Raw genomic sequence first — 15,454 nt, forward strand, 5'->3', positions numbered from 1 at the left:
ACAGTATATGCTCTCCAATGTCCTTTTCAATTCAAACACTCCTATCTGTCTTTACCAGGGATGCAAAACACCTTTTAATTAGATCTTGATAAACACTTAAATTATATAAATGTTTAGTTTAGATTTTTTTAGGGCAATAGGTCATAAAAATAAAAATCCTATTAAGGCATAAAAATTATTTGGTCATGGAAAATCTGTTCTGAATTAAATTAAATGAGAGACAATAAGTGTGGAGTGACTGACTTTTTCTTCCTCTCAGGTGCAGAGAGACAAAAGAATGAGGAAGTGATGAGCCGTTGTGCAATCAGTGACTTCACGTTGATGCATTACAGTAAGGGAAATTAAACAGACACATTCTCTCTCTCACACACACACACTCACACACAAGCCTGAGAAACTGACCAAAGACAAATACATAGGTAAGAGCTATTTTACAATCGTATTTTTTTAATCATGCAATATATGTTGGTGTTCAGTTGGTAATGTTAACGGGTTGTGAAATAAACAACTGCTAGATGTTTTTTTTTTCTTCTCTCTTTATCGAACAAAGTGCAACACAAAGGTGTCTGTTTAGTTCTGTATGAAGGCTCTTTGTATGGAATATACTTATAGAAGACTGTAGCTTTTCTTGGCTTGACTTTAACTTGAATAATGTAAACTGTGAGCTCAGCAAGGCTCAGCCTGAGAGTAAGACTGATGCACACTTTAAAGAGTGGCTGGTAGAACCAGATTTGTTTGTTGCCAAACCCCGTAACCTAAGAACGCATGTATTTTAACTGGTACAACTAGTATAATGATATTATGTTTTGGCGAGGTAGGGATAATGCTGCCAGTGTCATAAATCTAAATAAGAATTTACACATTTGTAAGTGCAAAACCTTATTAAATAATTGTGAGGGAGAGCGAGGTAAGATTCACCAGTGAATAAGTTAAGCCACCCAGTGTTTAAATTTTTTTCTACAATTTCTGTCTGATTGAAAGTAGCACATGGGAAAAGTGTGAAGTATTATATACCCTGAAAACCTTTTTTTATTTTTTTATCAATGTCAATTTCCTACGTGACCGAGTTGTATATAAAAGCACATTTATCCACATTAAAAAATGTATGTGATACATATTGGTGATTTGCCAACATATAAAATCTCTGGCAAAGTGAAACCCACATTTGCTTTAAAGAACAAAAACAATTTCACACAAATGAATATATTAAAGTAGGTATGTTGCGGAAATGCAAGGAGGAAGCAACACTTCAAATTTAACAGCAACATTAATGTCTGGAGTGTTAAAGCTAAAGTATTTAGCTACTTTAAATACATTCTCTTATGCAGAGACAACAGTAAGTAAGCCATTTATAGCTTAATTTTCTAAATTAAGCTATAATTAAGCAAAAACTGTAAACACTGTGTCTCTGTGGCACTTTTAAAATTGCTCTGTTTGTTTTGGGCAACCCATCCATTCTGAGAGTGCAACAGTGCCTGCCCACATTTCTGGAAGTATTTTTCCCATTCATTTTTTTCCACAGGCTTTTCATAAAATCCTTCTTATAAGAGTTCTAAGCCATGAACCAAACCAACCAGCTCTGAGATGAATCGCAACATTACAAACTTTGATTTGAAGCAAAAAAGTATTTGACAGTCTGCCAAAAAGCCAAAGGTACAAGACTGTGTACTTACCCCCGGTTGTCGCAAGTTCGAATCCAGAGTGTGTTGAGTGACTCCAGCCAGGTCTCCTAAGCAACAAAATTGGCCCAGTTGCTAGGGAGGGTAGAGTCATATGGGGTAACCTCCTCGTGGTTGCTATAATGTGGTTCTCGCTCTCGGTGGGGCACGTGGTGAGTTGTGTGTGGATGCCGCAGAAAATAGCGTGAAGCCTCCACACGCATTATGTCTCCACGGTAACATGCTCAACAAGCCACGTGATAAGATGCGTGGACTGACGGTCTCAGACGTGGAGGCAACTGAGATTCGTCCTCTGTCACCCGGATCGAGGCGAGTCACTACGCCACCACGAGGACTTAGAGCACTTTGGGAATTGGGCATTCCAAATTGGGGAGAAAAAGAAAAAAAAAGGGGAAAAAAAAGACTGTGTACTTACCGTCTTTTACAAGAGCACAAACTACAATCCCATGAAGCGCTGCGAAAGACGTAATCGAAAAAACTATTATGGAAACTAAAACATTTTTTTTAATTGATTTTAGGTCGTTGATTATATTCATATAGACAATATATTTTAAGCTTACTGCAAAATATTCTGATATATACAAATATATATGTAGTTTGATGGTGTTGGAAGACTTGATTGCGTCATTCGCTATGCATCATGGAAGTGGGTGGTCGCTGATTTGTGATGATTCAATTATTTAAAACATCACATTATTTGCTAAAAACATACACTACCGGTCAAAAGTTTTGAAACACTTACTCATTCTTTATTATATTTTTTTTTCCTTCACATTTTAGAATAATAGTAAAGTCATCAAAACTATGGAATAATAGAAATGAAATGGGAATTATGTTGTGACTAAAAAAATTACAAAAATCAAAACTGTGTTCTATTTTAGCATCTTCAAAGTACTCACCCTTTGCCTAGAATTTGCAGACATGTACTCTTGACATTTTCTCAACCAACTTCTTGAGGTTTCACCCTGGGATGCTTTTTAAACATCTATGTTGGGCACTTATTGGCTGCTTTTCTTAATTATTTGGTCCAAGTCATAAATTTCAAAAACTTTAAATTTTTTAATTTTAAGTTAAAATTTTAAGTTGGTAAAGTAAGTTAATTTCACAATTTCTGCCAGGGTATGCAAACTTTTGAGCAAAACTATAATTATATAGATAATGCATAATTTGCCAGTTATAATGTTTGTTATCTGAATCTCCTGCACATCCAGCACATCAATTTGGAGATGTTATAAGACTCAATTCCTCTGCCACACTGTCTGACGAATGGCATGACAAAGCTAAGGAGTGTTCACACCAAATGCATTTTTGTTTCAGTGCCATGTTTTTAGATGTCAAAACCATGCCTTGACACACCTAAATCATTTTCTATACACTGCTTCTACCTTTAACGCGAGTACACGTTCGGGCTGAATGGCCCCTAAGGTGTGTTTGCACAAGTTCTCTGAAAATTTTCGATTTGGTGCCACTGAAGTCGCAGAAATTACATATTTCATTTTTCAGTATTTTACAGTCTCTGAATATCTTGAAGTATTGTCCATTTTCTGCATTTGGACCATGAAACATTTCTCACTGTCCGTACATTTAAATAAAACTTTCACCTAACCGAAATGTAAACTAAACAGTTTTATCATTAAAATTTTGGTGGTTGGTTAATAAGTAAACTTTTTGAAGAACAGCAAAACCATTTGGAATGAGATAATGAATTATTATATTAAATTGTATCATTCATTTGTAATAATGCTCATATTTCTTGCATGAAAACACAAATTGTAAAATTTTGTCATGATAATTCCACTTAACCCTTGACATGGCCCAACTTAACCCTAACATAGGGCAAGTTGAGCCGTGGTATCACTTTTTGAGAAGTAATTTTTTCTATGGCCCTTTGTCATTGCTTCCATAATTTCAGTGGACAGTAGACATCCTGAAAAATAAATAAATAAAACAATTAGGTTAACTAGTTTTACCCATCTCCTTTCTCCTTAGATAAAGAACAATTTAAGTAAAACTAGCACATCTCACCAATCTACACAAGCTTTACCTTCAAAAAGTTTAGTATTTCATTGGAAAATGTCAGGGGACGTGAATATTATACATGTGATTTTTAAATAAAAGAAGCTTGTTCTAATGTAGATATCTCTTCAGTTCTAGCACTCATGGAGAACAAATGGGAGACATATGAGCAACAAAAAATATTGTTTAGTGGAAACCTTGAACAACTGCTTTGCTCTGATCACAGTCTAGTATTTATTTGCAAGTTACCTGCAAGGGAAGGTTCCCAGTCAGTGGACAACCAGAAGCCTTTTAGGATCAAACTCCCAGCGCAGTGCAGTGCCCACCAGCTTCGTGTGCGACTGTGTATGCTAGCACAGGAAACAAACAGACTCCCTGAGCCATTTGCACTTTTGGACCCAGAGAGATACAGTCTGCTGTACCACAAGGATGAAGAGTGGTATGAAATCTATGATGACTTTCAGGTATTGAGAACTTTGGATGCACCCTGGTTTCAGGGTACTGATGGTCTGCAGAGTGTTTGCGTCACCATTTTGGCTCAGCAAACTGCTTCTGAAGAAAGAATACACTTCCAACGTGTCCTGAATGACCTAATCGGCTATGATTTGGACACCTCAGACACTAATCGTTTAAATGAGCTGAGTTTTACCCGAAGAAAGTTTGCCACACCACGAAGGAAGGAACTGAAAAACCGGGATCCAAAAGCTTACGCCACAGAACCGTGGACAACTTCTACGCCACTACCTAAGGACCAACAAGATCATCTTCAAAGGAAACTGCCCGTGAAGCTTTATTACTATAGTTTGTGTCTTTTCATTAAAGCTAACATGAAACATACCCCCAGTGATCTACTCAAGATTATTTGGGAATCATTGCCAAAGGAGGACCAGTCATTTGAAACTTGGTCTGTTGATCATGTCCTCAAGGTGTGTGGTAGAGAGGAATTCTTGAGTGGGGCATTCCAACTCTCAGACTTCCTGTGGGTCAGGCACTGCCTGAAGAACATGTTGGAGCTCCATCTCTCAGTTGTTGCTGTTTCATCCATTCTAGATGACAAAGTGAGAAAAGAGTATTGGCCTCTGGTGGACAGTCCCACAGGCCTCTCCAGCTCCCATGAGGAACTTTCCCTGGCAGGGAAGGAAGTAGAGGAGATTGTGATGATTTCCCTGTGGGACTGTGAGAGAACATTCCGGGTAAAACTTCTAGGGTTTGACATCCCAGAACTCCCAAGTAAAGTATCTCAATTTGTTTATGTGGAAGCCACCATAATATATGGGAGCAAGGTTGTGTCATCAGTTTGTTCAACTCCAAAAGAGTTTACAGATGAAGTGCTGTGGAACACTTGGCTGGAGTTTGATATTCTGATCAGAGATATACCTCATGGAGCTAAATTAGGCCTCACGATTAATGCCAGTACCATGGAGGACATGTCGTCAATCAAGGACACAAAGTCAAGCTCTTCTAAAGTGCCAGACGACCAGAAGGGAAAAAAGAAAGTTCTATATTTTGTAAACCTCCAGTTGATTGACCACAGATGTCTTCTTTGCCAGGGCCCTCACACACTGCATATGTGGCCATTCCCAGAATGGGATGAGGAGGTGTTCACTTATGAAGCTGACAAGCTCTCTACCGCCACTAATCCTGATGTGGCCACATCTATGGCAATTACTTTTATGTTGGATCGCTACAGCTTTCCTGTTGTCCTGCCGCATAGCAGAAGCTCCTCTGGTACTCTCTCCCCTGGTAGAGTTACATCTGCTGTTTCAGACATCTCCTCACCAATCCTCTCAGCAAAATCCACACTCTCCTCTCCATCTAATGAGTCTCCTCAAAAATCACCCTTGGGAAAAAAAGATTGCCTGAGAAGGCTCAAAGAGGAAAGCATCCATTATGCTTCAAATTTACCCCAGTTTCTTCGCACAGTGGACTGGATGAAGCCAAGTGCTGTCCAGGATGTCCACTGGCTCTTGAGTCACTGGGAACCAGAGGGCATAGAGCTGCCTGTGGCCCTTGAGCTTCTGAACGTGGATTATGCTGATATGAAGGTCAGAAGATTGGCTGTTGAAAGGTTGGAGATGCTGTCCAATGAAGAGGTACTTAAGTACCTGCTGCAGCTGGTTCAGGTAAAAAGTTATTCAGTATAATGTAAGTGAACAGACCTGCATTATATAGCAATGTCATGGAGTAATGAGTCTCTTGATTTTGTGAATACAAATTAGGCCAAAGCTAAGTTAATGGAAATAAGTTCTTAGAATTTTGACCTATTATACCTAATAAAGCATGTTTCTAAATCGTCCTATTTTCTAAAGACTCTGAAAGTCGAGCCGTATCATGATAGCTGTCTGGCACAATTCCTCCTCAAAAGAGCACTAAGAGTGAGTCATTTTCTTCCAGTGTTGCATTCTTAAGTAAAGGATGTATTGCTTTTCTATGCATATTATGTTCACTAAAATAATATACTTAAAACATTTCACCTGCCATAAAAAAGGTTATTATTTTTTACATATGCAACAGAGCAAAAGAATTGGGCATTTCTTTTTCTGGTACTTGCGGAGTGAGGTAGCAGGATGCCCATTTTTTCGTCAGCGTATGGCTGTCATACTGGAGGCATACCTGTTAGGCTGTGGAGAGTCAATGCTGATAGAATTCCAGCATCAAGTGCAAGTAGTGAAGTGCCTGCATGATGTGGCTCTAAAAGTGAAGACACTCTATCCAGATAAGACGGATCTTCCACCAACAGGTAAAGTTCAAACAACTTTGCCCTGAATATTATTTGTGTTACTGGTAACACTGATAAACAGTATATACAGTAGTGTACATTATCTTCTATTGTGTCAGCTCCTCAGAAACTGCAGGAGTTATTGGAGGAGTGTAGTTTACCTTCTGACTTCCAGGTGCCTTTTGACCCCCGTCTCAGAGCAGGAAGTATCAGAGTGAGTTTGTTTGTTAAATTTACAAATCTACATATATGTTCCCTATCTGTCACTCACTCGACATTGGTGTCGATGTAGTGACACTAGGGGTCACTCTTGGGAGCCCGAGACACCTCTGGTCTTTGATAAAAGGCCAATGAAAATTGGCGAGTGGTATTTGCATGCCACTCCCCCGAACATACAGGTATAAAAGGAGCTGGTATACAACCACTCATTCAGATTTTCTCTTCGGAGCCGAACGGTCATGCTCACTGAGCTGAATACTACTGTTCATTCACCTCTGCTGGATCTGACGGCGCATTTCAGCGGCTTCTCCCTCCTCTGCACTGGTGCACTGCAGAGAATGCCCCTGGGCGCTTCGGCAGAAAAACTAGAGAGTATATTTTCTGAAAGAGCATTTTCCCCCTCTAAAAGAGTATATATTTCTCTAAAAGAGCGCACACATGGAACGTCTTTTTAAAGACGCGTCTTTTTAAAGATGCTTTTCCGATTGTGTGTTATTCCTGGTTGTGCTCGTTATCTCTCGCCTTCTAACGGTCACGATCACTGTCTTTCGTGTCTGGGCACTGCTCACGCGGAGACAGCATTCGTGGATGGTCATGTTCTCATTGCGAGAATATGTCCATGGCAACGTTGCGGTCGCGGCTCGCCTTCGTAAGAAAGCAAGCCACCCCAGAGGCTCCCGCCTCGGTCCTTTTACCAACGGGTTTGAGGCCAGCGCAGCTAGCACTGGGGGCAATTTGGGGACCCCAATATGACCGCCTCCGCCGGGTATCCCCCCGCGGACCTCCCATTCCCCAGCACGCTCGTCTGCCCCGATTGGGCTTCCGGGTGAGTCCGCCGGCTCATCTCACGGCGAGTTCGACCTCTTATTCGGAGCCCGCGAAAGTGATGAGCTCTCGAGCGCAGCATCGGAGAGCGGGCTCGTCCAGTCGGAAGCCTCAGCTGGGCTCCTCCCTTCGGGGGTCGATCGCCCAGTCACAGGCTGACGTGGAGATGACGACATGCTTTCCCGGACAGCCACAAGCGTCGGTTAGAGTGGACTTCACCGCTCTTCCCTGAACCCTCGCGGCTCGGTGATTGGTTCCTGGGCTCGCGGCGCCGCTCAAAGCCATGCCCCACCCCGTTCCTTTCTTCCCGGAAGTGCATGAAGAGCTGACAAGGTCGCGGGAGGCACTTTTTACTGCCCGGTCCCGATCTTTTCAGCTTCCCCGCTCTCACTACCCTCGATGGTGGGGCGGCCAAGGGTTATTCGGCAATCCCCCGCTGGACAAGCCGCCTCCGACCTGCACGCAATGGCTCTCCGCCTTCCACCTCCTTTTGAGCTGAAGACGTGCGCTGTTAATTCCCAGTAGTGTTCACAAAAGTTGTTCCCTGGTTGACTTCCTCCGAGCCCCGTGGCAGTCGAGTTTTCAGAGAGACTCGCTGCTGGCCCAGTACACGCGCTAACTAAGAGCCCGGTTCTGGGGTAGGTGCTCCGCATGTGGCGGTTCCCTGTAAGGCTAACCCCATGCGATCTGTATCTTCCGCTAGTTCGTTTCCCTACTGGCAAACTGCGTCTTCCTTGGGCAGAGCCCCTCTGCCTCAGTCTCCATGTTGTAGTAACTCCTCCCCCATTGGGCAGGATCTACCTTGAAGGCTCTCCACATGGTTGGAAAGACCATGTGATGTATTCTTCCACTTAAATATCCCCCCCTCTCTTGGGGCGAGGTGTGGTCTCCGCGGTGTCCTCCCCTTGGGAGGGACACCCCCCGACTAGACCTGGCGGCCTAGTCAGATAATCCCCCTTCTTTTTTAGGGAATGGAAAAAGAGAAGGGGAAAGAGGCCACGACTGGGTTAAGCCTGTCTCTATCTCTGGGTAGTCGACTTGTCCCCAAAAAGGGCCGTTCGACACTCATAACTGTGTTGGGGGAGGTTACGTGTCGACCTGGTGTGCTGGCTATGAGGCACACAGCAAGTCTGCCCACCGCACACCGCCAGTTCACGTAACACAGTTCAGCCTTGTGGCGTTTTGTATAGGGACCCCTAGTGTCACTACATCGACACCAACGTTGAGTGATTGACAGATAGGGAACGTCATGGTTACTGGTGTAACCTCCGTTCCCTGATGGAGGGAACGAGACGTTGGTCCCTCCTGCCACAACGCTGAACTACCCGCTGAAATGGCTGGACCTTATATCGGTTCCTCAGCATAAAACCTGAATGAGTGGTTGCATACCAGCTCCTTTTATACCCGTATGTTCGGGGGAGTGGCATGCAAATACCACTCGCCAATTTTCATTGGCCTTTTATCAAAGACCAGAGGTGTCTCGGGCTCCCAAGAGTGACCCCTAGTGTCAGTACATCGACACCAACGTCTCATTCCCTCCATCAGGGAACGGAGGTTACACCAGTAACCATGACGGTTTCCAGTATTGAAAATTAAAGATGCGCTCAACATAGTGGCTCTCGTAAGGCAGGCCAGCTCCTTGTAAAATAAAACATATTTTATTAGGCCACGAAAGACTTTAAACTTTATCATAAGTTTGAATGTAGCTAATTTGCAATGTTCTTAATTTTGCTTCCATCATGAGTTTCTCTATGTTTTGGGTTCGGTCTGTTCCCAACCCCATTGCAACCCAACCTAAACTGTTTGTAAGCCTTCCTAAACTGTTCTTTGCCAATCGTAATCTCTCTAAAATGATTCCCTAACTTAAAACATTCCTCAAAGCAGCTTAAAGACTGTAAGGTGATGGCATCTAAGAAGAAACCACTTTGGATTGAGTTCTCCTGCATGGAGTCAGAAGCTCCAGCCTCTGCACCTGTAGGCATCATCTTTAAGCATGGAGATGACCTCAGACAGGATATGCTCATTATCCAGGTTAATAAGCAACTTAAATCTAAAGGGATTTAAAAACAAGTTGTAATACAGACATATGTTGACTAATGAATAAAAACTGCCTTCTGTAATAAAGAAATGAACATTACATTGTTTTGCAGACGCTCAAGGTGATGGATTCAATTTGGCAAGAAAAAGGTTTAGACCTAAACCTGGTGCCCTATGGGTGCATTTCAACAGGATATAACATAGGTATATGAACAGTCTCTGTCCTGTTCTTAGGAGTATAACACATTAGTGAGAGCATCTTACACTTTTAACAAATATTGACAGACAGATCTTAATTATGACCAGCTGACTGTACACTATGGTCCTAATAAAGTGGCGGACATGGCCTTCTGCTGCTCTAGTCCATCCGCCTCAAGGTTCGACGTGTTGTGCTTTCTGAGATGCTCATCTGCTCACTACAATTGTACAGATTGGTTATCTGAGTTACCGTAGCCTTTCTGTCAGCTCAAACCAGTCTGCCCATTCTCCATTGACCTCTCTCATCAACAAGGCATTTCCATCTGCAAATCTGCCACTTAATTGATGTTTTTTTGTTTTTGGCTCCATTCTGAGTAAACTTTAGAGACTGTTGTGCAAGAAAATCCCAGGAGATCAGCAGTTATAGAAATTCTTCAACCAGCCCATCTGGCACCAACAATCATGCCACAGTCAAAATCACTGAGATTAAATTTTTTTCCCCATTCTGATGGTTGATGTGAACATTAACTGAAGCTCCTGTCTTGTATTTGCATGATTTTATGCATTGCACTTCTGCCACATGATTCGCGGATTAGAAAATCCTATGAATAAGTAGGTGTACAGGTGTTCCTAATAAAGTACTCAGTAAGAGTATTTCTTCAAAAACATTCATTTTGACAAATGTGATGAAAATCTGTGTCTACTATACTTCAAACCTTGTTTACAAAAAAGACAAATTAAGAAATCTTGAGCAATACAGCATATAACAACCACTCTGACTTTACATTCAGTTATATACTGTATCTGTCTTTGACACAGGTATGATTGAGATTGTGCGAAATGCAATCACTATTGCTTCTGTTCAGAAGAGTCAGGGAGGAATGGCAGGGGCATTCAAAAATAATGCCTTGTATGACTGGCTTGGGAGGAAGTGTCCATTCCAGGAAAAAGTAAGTAGATATACTACTGTAATACTCTCTTATACTGTATGAGCTACCCTCTCACACTCCACTGCATTCCCTCATATTTGCTTTCTGCCATACTTAGCACCAAAACAAAACAAAAAAAAACACATTACATGCCTCTACAGTCTGACAAGCATATATCTGATTATTCTCTTCCTTATGTCTTTAAATACAACAGCACTTTCAAGCTATGGAAAAGTTTGTGAACTCTTGTGCCGGTTACTGTGTGGCCACTTATGTTCTGGGTATAGGTGACCGCCACAATGACAACATTATGATCACTGATCAAGGTAAAAAAGAGTGCAAGTTTTTGTCCTTTACATCTAAAAAGACTGAAACCAATCGTTTTTCAAATGATTTATTCAATGAATTTGCATAACTGGTAAACTGCGCAGAAGAACAAAATACAAGAAAACTATCTAATGAATTATTCAGTCATGGTCTTGTTATATCTGGTAATTGAAATATATTCATACATCTCACATATTTGACATGCCATCCATATGAAAATATGGGTCAAGTATTTGAAAAGTTACGTTACACGGCACAGTCTGATTAGCACAAAAGAATGGAGCATTTAAATTAAACATGGGCATGAATATGTATAGCAGTTTTTTTCCTCATGAATTTGTCCACTGAGAATCTGACTAATATTATTACCTCCTCTGTTATTCTCAGGGAATTTGTTTCACATTGATTTTGGGCATATCTTGGGCAACACCAAAAGCTTCATGGGGGTGAACAGAGAAAGGGTGCCCTTTGTCCTCACCCCTGACTTCCTCTTTGTCATGGGCAGGGTGAAAGGCCGTCACAGCCTCTACTTCCAGAGATTCAGGGTATGTTTTGACACAGCATCTTAACAACAAGCGAGACACTGAGAAAAAAATTTGGTCAAAGATGTTTGCATAGCACGTTTACATAGAAAAACAGCGCAGACAGATAAAAAAACGTGTGGTGTAAACAGCCACTAAAGCAGCTGCATTTTGACGCACAACAATAAGCTGATGATCAAAATTATGAAAATGGAAGAAAATAACACTTACATGAGGTTTTTCTCTGGTTTTGACATCAAACATGAGCATGGTAAACATGCATACTCACAACACATGCACACATTGAAGCTGAAGTATGTAACTTTTTCAGTTTCGAAATATTTCTATCACAGCTTGATATGCAGAGACAACTATAAGTAAGCCATTTGTATGCTATTTTTCTCAAAAACTGTAAACACTGTGTTTCTGTGGTGCTATAAAAATTCCTCTTTTTGTTTTGAGAGACCCATCCAGCCTGACACAACATCACTGTATCAAACAAATGGAGTGAGTTGGGGACAGGACTATCTCTTTGTTTGATCAATGGCGGATGGGGGGTGAATTCAGAAATTACGCTCCGTGGCGCAGAAATTACATACTTCAGCTTTAAGCTGCCAGAATGAAGGTAAAAGTTCTTACATGCAGACAGAAATCGGAATAAAAGACAAAATCTATAAGCCTGTTAACATACATAATTTTACACTGATTAAACTTAATAACTCGACAATGCGTATGTTGATTAGGGTAAGGTCATTAATGATTTAAGCAAAAATGACATGCACCACAATTTAACTCAGCATGTAAACACCTTTACCAGCATTCTGGCAGCTTATTCAAAGTGCGCATGCATGTTGAATATTTTGACATCAAAAATGGAGAAAAAACATGTTAATTTTAAATGCCATGTATATATGGTTTTCTTACATTGACAGGTTTTTAGAATTAGCAAATTTTTTATGTTTTTGTTCAGTTTATGACCTTTCCTGTTTACATGACCTTTACACGTTGTCAGGTTATTACGCATAATTGGTGTAAGATCAGTACACTCTGGTCACTCTATTTATTTATTTTTTTCTCTTAGGACACTTGTATCAATGCGTATCTGTCCCTCCGGTCTCAGTCCCGCATGTTTGTCACACTCTTCTCACTCATGCTGCTCACGGGAATTCCTGAGCTCAGCACGTCACAGGACATGCGCTACCTGCGTACTGCGCTGCAGCAGGATCAAGGGGAGGAGGAAGCTCGTAATCATTTCCTGCAGCAAATCACCCTTTGTGAGCAGAAAGGATGGACCGTGCAAGCAAACTGGTGGTTTCACATGATGGCTGGCATTAAATAGAAAATATGACAAAACGACACACTGTTTTGACAGATAATGTGAGTTAGAAAAGGGAATGCAGCGGGGTTCAAAAGTCTGAGAACACATTGAAAAACTAGGATTCAGAAACCTGGAAATAAACAGACAGTTTTAGAATTACATTTTCTTTTAAAAAATGAAACGTTGTGACATAAAATGAATACAAATTATTTAAGATTCTGCACAATTTCTAGATAACTAATCAAGTAAGCAAATTTATGACACTGAAATGTAAAACTTTTTTTTTTTAATTTTTTTTTTAGAGTGCATATTGTCATTAAAGCAAAAGATTTGTAATTAAAAATGCATTATCTGTAAATCAGCTTATAGTGCTAAATAGAAGCATTTTCACTAGTGGTCTCAGAATTTTGGACTCATTTCAACTTAATGGAGTTCTAAACAAAGGCTCGGGAGGAGCTTGTCAAGTTAGTCCAGTCAATCACAATGCAAGTGCAAATAAGCAGCTACTTACATCACTCCCATGAAAATTCTTCTGACATCCCTAACTACCCCAACTCTCAACTTAGAGAGCTTAGAGATTGAGCCCCTCCTTTACGGACAGCAAGCCAAATTTGTTTACCCTTAACAATTTGTTACCATTTCCACTTCAAGGACTAGGTGGACATGCAAACTCGTGAAATGATGTTATGTCCCCTAGGGGTAAGGGTTAGCAACAGCTGGCAGAAGAGGTGTTTTAAACTTGCAACAGTCACCCAATCGCTGCTGACAGGTGGAGCATTTGGAGAACTGTTTTTACCATACAAACTACATGGAGAAAGTTTTTGTTCATTACAAATAATAAATGTCATTCTTTTTGCCACTGCAATGAGTATGTTTGATATTTTTTCAATTCAAGAATCATTATGGAATTTCAGTCGCAGAAATCACAGATCATTGCGACCATGACCATTTAAATGACCATTAGAGTGTCATGACTACTGTGAGTAATGAGGATGACTAACCAGGAAAAGAGATGCAAATAAATGGTGTAATCACATGCTCTCATATGACAAATGGTCTGCTATTTGTAGCCATTGCCTTTAGAGGGCACCCTGGCCCATATTCACCTCACATGCACCAAGTAATGAGGCAGTGGAGATAACATGAAAAACACGTTGCATGTTTTTGTTTTTGATTGATTGCATTAGAGACATCATATTGCATACCTGATAAATTCCCCCTGTCCAAATTATGCTGTGCCAGATGGGGTTTCTGTTCCTCTTAGCGATTATAGTGAGAGAGGGGAGGAGTGTTTGGGGGGTGTAGTGTTTGGGGGGTGTAGGGTTGTTGTCAAAGCCAGCAGTTTGGGGGGCATGGGCGGGGGGCTGTAGTAAGTCTGTCTGGGAGATTGTTGCCAGACAAACGAGCCTCCATGCTTCTCTCAGCCCTCCTCTCATCCACCATCCTCTTCTCATTCTGTTCTTTGTTCACTCTTTTCTTGTATTTTTAATTATGTACTTATATTTCATTATTTTCACATTTCTCATTCAATCATGTCTTATATTCATTCATAGCACTTTATTCATCGTTTCACTCTTATTTCACATTTTTGCTGCTCTTCCTTGCACTCTCTCTCTCTCTCTCTCTCTCTCTCACACACACACACACACACACACACACACAAACACGCACACACAACAAGACTGCATCACTGTTCTGCTGACAAGTATTGTACCTCTTGTAGGACTGTCCAAGAATTTTGAATCTGCCATTGCAAATCAAAAGGTAAGACCATTCACAATAGGTTAAAAGTTGATGTATTTCTTTACATTTTATCTATTTCATTTATTTCTGTCTCTTTTTTTAATACATTAAATTTCAGCCACTGATCCAACATCTTCTTCAGGCCAGACGAGAGTACCTGTATATTCATTCTGTTTACAGCACGTGATAAGAAACTATATTCATTTTTAATTTGTACATTTATATTTATAATTTAAAGAATTTTTAAGCCACTATTTATGGGTGTACAGTATAATATACATTTGTTATTGTTTGACTCAAGTGATGCTTTCCACTCCTTGATATTGTTTACATTATAAGATTTTTGTTTCCAGTACAACCAACATGATCAAAACTGTAGCATTACTTTATAGGAAGTCCTCTGCATGACATCGTGCTTTTAAACCCACATGGATGTGTGGTTTAATGCCATCGCCATGTGCACTCTACTGGGTCACACCCTAAAAAAGAAAAAAAACAACAACAAATCAAATACATGTTTGATTCAGCCCGATTTTTATAATTGAGAAGATGTGAATGCTCCAGTAATTATGAGGGTGTGTTAGAGGGCAAGTCAGTTCATATCAGTCAGTTCAATAGAGAGTGCACAGTGAAGTAATGGTTTCCAGTGCTGAAAGAGCACTGACCTAGTTCACATCTGACAGATCAGCCAGCATCCCCCAAAAACACACTGCATTTTAATATTTACAATACATTTACAATATTTTATATAAACATCCTTAAAACAAGATACATTTTTCTTATTTGTTCTACAATTTTACATTGGAAGTTTTTTTTTGACTTACAGTATGCTTAAAACAAGAAAAAACATATCTTGTTTTAGGGATGTTAAGATATTTTTACTGGGAAAAAACAACACAACAATACTGATTACGTTTTTTTTT

General features: G+C 40.5%; 1 protein-coding gene across 3 annotated transcripts; it reads left to right on the forward strand.

Moving 5' to 3' along the window:
* The first annotated feature begins 345 nt into the window (after nt 1-345).
* Nucleotides 346-13,647, forward strand: si:rp71-17i16.5 (phosphatidylinositol 4,5-bisphosphate 3-kinase catalytic subunit gamma isoform). 3 transcript variants are annotated; one of them, XR_007893713.1, is made up of 12 exons: nt 346-419; nt 3,828-5,818; nt 6,005-6,070; nt 6,210-6,435; nt 6,534-6,628; nt 9,343-9,489; nt 9,609-9,699; nt 10,513-10,643; nt 10,837-10,948; nt 11,337-11,494; nt 11,933-12,095; nt 12,552-12,700. XR_007893713.1 is itself a non-coding variant. In XM_051661359.1 (11 exons), the coding sequence occupies exons 2-11, from the start codon at nt 3,839-3,841 to the stop codon at nt 12,807-12,809; spliced, it is 3,264 nt and encodes a 1,087-aa protein (XP_051517319.1). In that variant the 5' UTR covers nt 346-419; nt 3,828-3,838; the 3' UTR covers nt 12,810-13,647. The 3 variants fall into 3 exon arrangements, 2 of the variants coding, with proteins under 2 accessions (XP_051517319.1, XP_051517320.1); XM_051661359.1 differs by lacking the exon at nt 11,933-12,095 and having other exon boundaries at nt 12,552-13,647; XM_051661360.1 differs by lacking the exons at nt 6,005-6,070; nt 11,933-12,095 and having other exon boundaries at nt 12,552-13,647.
* Nucleotides 13,648-15,454: the final 1,807 nt, after the last annotated feature.

The sequence above is a fragment of the Myxocyprinus asiaticus genome, chromosome 29 (genome assembly GCF_019703515.2).
Source record: "Myxocyprinus asiaticus isolate MX2 ecotype Aquarium Trade chromosome 29, UBuf_Myxa_2, whole genome shotgun sequence".
Classification (NCBI taxonomy): domain Eukaryota; kingdom Metazoa; phylum Chordata; class Actinopteri; order Cypriniformes; family Catostomidae; genus Myxocyprinus; species Myxocyprinus asiaticus.